The sequence below is a fragment of the Haplochromis burtoni genome, unplaced genomic scaffold (assembly GCF_018398535.1).
Source record: "Haplochromis burtoni strain Fernald_Lab_line unplaced genomic scaffold, NCSU_Asbu1 Contig_236, whole genome shotgun sequence".
In the NCBI taxonomy this organism is placed as follows: domain Eukaryota; kingdom Metazoa; phylum Chordata; class Actinopteri; order Cichliformes; family Cichlidae; genus Haplochromis; species Haplochromis burtoni.
Genome location: NW_024582597.1, coordinates 168,135 through 172,590, shown reverse-complemented (window position 1 = coordinate 172,590; position 4,456 = coordinate 168,135). Strand labels below are relative to the sequence as shown.

At 39.8% G+C, this 4,456-nt stretch overlaps 2 protein-coding genes across 2 annotated transcripts in view; both read left to right on the top strand.

Moving 5' to 3' along the window:
- Positions 1-4,456, top strand: part of LOC121815524 (protocadherin alpha-3-like) — a 29,380-nt gene that overhangs the window by 16,974 nt on the left and 7,950 nt on the right. The gene's annotated exons all lie outside the window — the stretch shown is intronic.
- The window catches only part of LOC102309770 (protocadherin alpha-3), a gene marked incomplete in the record, with an annotated part of 16,892 nt that overhangs the window by 7,474 nt on the left and 4,962 nt on the right, over positions 1-4,456 (top strand). The window contains 1 exon segment of the mRNA XM_042226959.1: positions 920-1,623. Coding sequence (XP_042082893.1) covers positions 920-1,623 — 704 coding nt within the window.

Here is a 4,456-nt window from a genome sequence, read left to right as displayed (position 1 = left end):
AAGTAAACACAAACTGATCCTGACAGCAATTGACGGAGGAAATCCACCGAGATCAGGGACTCTTAATGTCACAGTCATAGTCCTGGATTCAAATGACAATAACCCTACATTTAGTCAAGAAGTGTATTCAGTAACAATACACGAAAATGTAGAGGTGAATACATGTGTAATTACCGTAAATGCAACTGATTTGGACGAAAGTTCAAACGGAGAAATAGAGTACGTTTTCGGTGGTCAACTTGACCGAAAGATTTATGAACTGTTTAGCTTAGATAAAAACACTGGTGAAATTCGAGTAAAAGGCGAAATTGACTTTGAGAATATGGAAGTATTTAAGTTGGACGTCCACGCCACAGACAAAGGACAACCTCCGATGAGTACCGACTGCAGGGTGATTATCAAGGTGCTGGACGTAAATGATAATAAACCTGAGATAGAGGTAACATCTTTGTCAAAGATTGTATCAGAAGATTCCAAACCTGGGACTGTGGTGGCTTTGATCAGTATTACAGACCAAGACGCGGGTTTAAACGGTAAAGTAATATGTAGTCTTTCAGACAATGTGCCATTTGATTTAAAACCGTCATTTCAAGATAACATGTACTCTTTAGTTATTAAACATAAATTAGACCGAGAATCAGTTTCCCATTACGACGTCACAATAACAGCTACAGACTGTGGCGTGCCTCCTCTGTCCACATCCAGAACTTTGAGTATTGATGTGTCAGACGTGAATGATAATGCGCCGCAATTTGCACAGAATCCAGTTGAACTTTACCTGGTAGAAAATAACGAGCCTGGAAAGCCGATATTTTCAGTTTCTGCCTCAGATAAAGATTTGAATGAAAACGCGGCTTTAACTTATCGTATAATCAGAGAGGAAAGCAGTCAACAGAAAAACGCAGTATTTTTAAATATTAATTCGGATAATGGACAAATCACTGCGCTGAAAAGTTTTGACTTTGAAACACTGAAAACTTTCCAGTTCCAAGTTGTTGCCTCAGATTCGGGAACTCCGTCACTAAGCAACAATGTCACAGTCAACGTCTTCATCCTGGATCAGAACGACAACGCTCCAGTCATCCTGTATCCACTCAGCTCCAACGGTTCTGCTCAAGGTGTGGAGGAGATTCCCCGAAACGTCAACGCAGGACACTTGGTGACTAAAGTCAGAGCCTATGACGCTGATATAGGATATAACGGCTGGTTGCTCTTTTCACTGCAGGAAGTTACTGACCACAGTCTCTTTGCTTTGGACCGCTATACAGGACAGATCAGAACACTTCGCTCATTCACAGAGACAGACGAGGCTGAGCATAAACTGCTCATACTGGTCAAAGACAACGGCAACGTTTCTCTCTCAGCAACAGCTACTGTGATTGTCAAACTTGTGGAGCCCAAAGAGGCTTTTGCAGCTTCTGATGTTAAAAGTGCAGCAAAAGATGATGAGGACAGTAATGTCATATTTTACCTCATGATAACTTTGGGCGCAGTTTCTGTACTTTTTCTCGTCAGCATCATCGTGCTGATTGCAATGCAGTGCTCCAAATCCACAGACTATACTTCTAAATATCTGCCAGAGACTAATTATGATGGGACACTGTGTCACAGCATCCAGTACAGATCAGGAGAGAAGCGGTACATGCTAGTTGGACCCAGAATGAGTATAGGATCTACTATAGTACCTGGAAGTCACGCAAATACTCTCGTACTCCCTGACAGGAGACGTCCTTCTGAGGAGGTAGGTCCATTGTGCGATTTTAAATCAAGGTTATTTTGGTTGTCAAGACGAAGTTTCCTTTACGATGTATCTATAACTACTCTCTCTCTTATATATTAGTTGGACCCAGAATGAGTATAGGATCTACTATAGTACCTGGAAGTCACGCAAATACTCTCGTACTCCCTGACAGGAGACGTCCTTCTGAGGAGGTAGGTCCATTGTGCGATTTTAAATCAAGGTTATTTTGGTTGTCAAGACGAAGTTTCCTTTACGATGTATCATTAACTTTTGAAACAGATGGAAATGTATTTAAGGTTTTTGATCGTTTTATTTCATTCTTCTCTTCTTTTTGTTTTACACACTTTATTTTCAAACAGTATTTTAGTTGTTATCACCATCATTTTGAAAGACTGCCCATTATATTCTGTAGTCTTTTGACACTGCACTAATTGCTGGGATATCCACGTATGCATAGGGAAAGAATAGTTTAGAAAAGATAAGTAACTAAATAAAGAAGGTCACGCCACTCAGATTGGGAAACTGTGGCAAAACACATGCATATTCATTAGCGTTGTCCATGGACAGGTGACCTTCAGACATAAACTCGTGGTCTTCAAGTTCAAATCTGTTTTTCGTTTCAGACCTTTTTGTATTTAGCGCCAATCCTATGTTTTCTATCACACTTATTAGAAATCACTAATTGTGTTACATATTACTGCGTCGTGGAAATAGTAATATACCTATCCACTGTTCGAATGGGATCCTGTTAATTCATCTGAAACGTGAAACTTATCAGTACAAGCCTGAAACTCGCGTGTGCTGTGTCCTCGATTATTTTTCATCCAGTCTGCGCGCAGTTTTATCAGAATCACTTGTGCGTTTGGCTAATCCTGCATCATTACACAGCATTAATGTAATACTGACAAATATCAGAATTCCCTGTTGCAATTAGTCATTATGATATACTGTACGCGTCTATCAGCTGATCATTATATGACGCAAAAATACATGAAATTTTATTCCTGAGACTCTGAAATATGTGACAAATTAAATCCATCACGGTACAAAAAATTCTTAAGAAAACATTTTTAGACTTGTTTTAATAGTGACTGGGACACATTTAGAAACATACTTGTATATTACATGTAGATGTTTGCTCTAACAATGAGTCACAAGATGTTCAGTCCACAAGGTGTCAGTGTCATATCTGCATCAAACTAATATGTTTTAGCTCTGGCCCTGCCCCTTCCACAGAGGTTTTGTTCTGGTTGGCAGAGAGGAGACGATACCTCAGACAGAAACAAGTGTAACCGTGATTTTTCCATGAATACAAGGGAATATGGGAAGAAGTGTTGATTTAGGCTACTTCCTTTATGGTAAACACCTCTAAGTGGATACAGTATTTATTATCTAAACGACAACGATGGAGGCAGGAGGACAAAGACGAGGAACGCAGTGTTGGTGGGTTGCTATCAGCTTTTCTCTGATGCTCAGCTGTGTGGAGCGGGTATCAGCTCAAATAAAATATTCAGTTCCAGAGGAAGTAAAGGTAGGAAGTGTTGTTGGGAATGTGGCAAAGGATCTGGGACTGGATATCAGTTCACTGGAGGAACGACGGTTTCGTATTGTTTCTGGAGCTGAAGATGCTCAGTTTGAAGTAAATCCGAACAATGGCGCGCTGTATGTTCACGGAAATATCGACCGAGAGGAGCTGTGCGAAAGAATACATCCATGTATCAAAAACCTAAAATTGGTAGCTGAGAACCCCATGGAAATACATCATGTGGGCGTGGAAATCATGGATGTAAATGATAATTCCCCCAGTTTTCAAGAATATGAAAAAATATTGGAAATGTCTGAATCCACTATAACAGGCAGACGATTTCAATTGCCAACTGCACATGATCCAGATGTTGTTACTAATACTGTGCGTATGTACAAATTAAACCATAACGATCATTTTAGTTTACAAATTCGAGAGAGAGGAGAGGACAAGGTACCATTTTTAGTTTTACAAAAGTCTCTGGATCGGGAAAAGGAAAGTGAACACAAACTGATACTAACAGCAATTGACGGCGGAAATCCACCGAGATCAGGGACTCTTAATATCACAGTCATAGTCCTCGATTCGAATGATAACCACCCTACATTTAGTCAAGAAGTTTATTACGCTACAGTACGTGAGAATACAGATGCGGGTGTGTTTGTAATTAAGCTAAATGCGACTGACCTGGATGAGGGACTAAATGGACAAATTGAATACTTTTTTGGTGGAGAACTCAAGGGTAATTTATATGAGATTTTTAATATGGATAAGGACACTGGTGAGCTTCGAATCAATGGGGAAATTGACTTTGAGAAAACTGATATTTTTAAGTTGGACATCCACGCCACGGACAAAGGACAACCTCCGATGAGTGCGGATTGCACAGTAATCATCAATGTATTGGACGTAAATGATAATAAACCTGAAATAGAGGTAACATCTTTGTCAAAGATTGTATCAGAAGATTCCAAACCTGGGACCGTGGTGGCTTTGATCAGTATTACAGACCAAGACGCGGGTTTAAACGGTAAAGTAATATGTAGTCTTTCAGACAATATCCCATTTGATTTAAAACCGTCATTTCAAAATAACATGTACTCCTTAGTTATTAAACATAAATTAGACCGAGAATCAGTTTCCCATTACGACGTCACAATAACAGCTACAGACTGTGGCGTGCCTCCTCT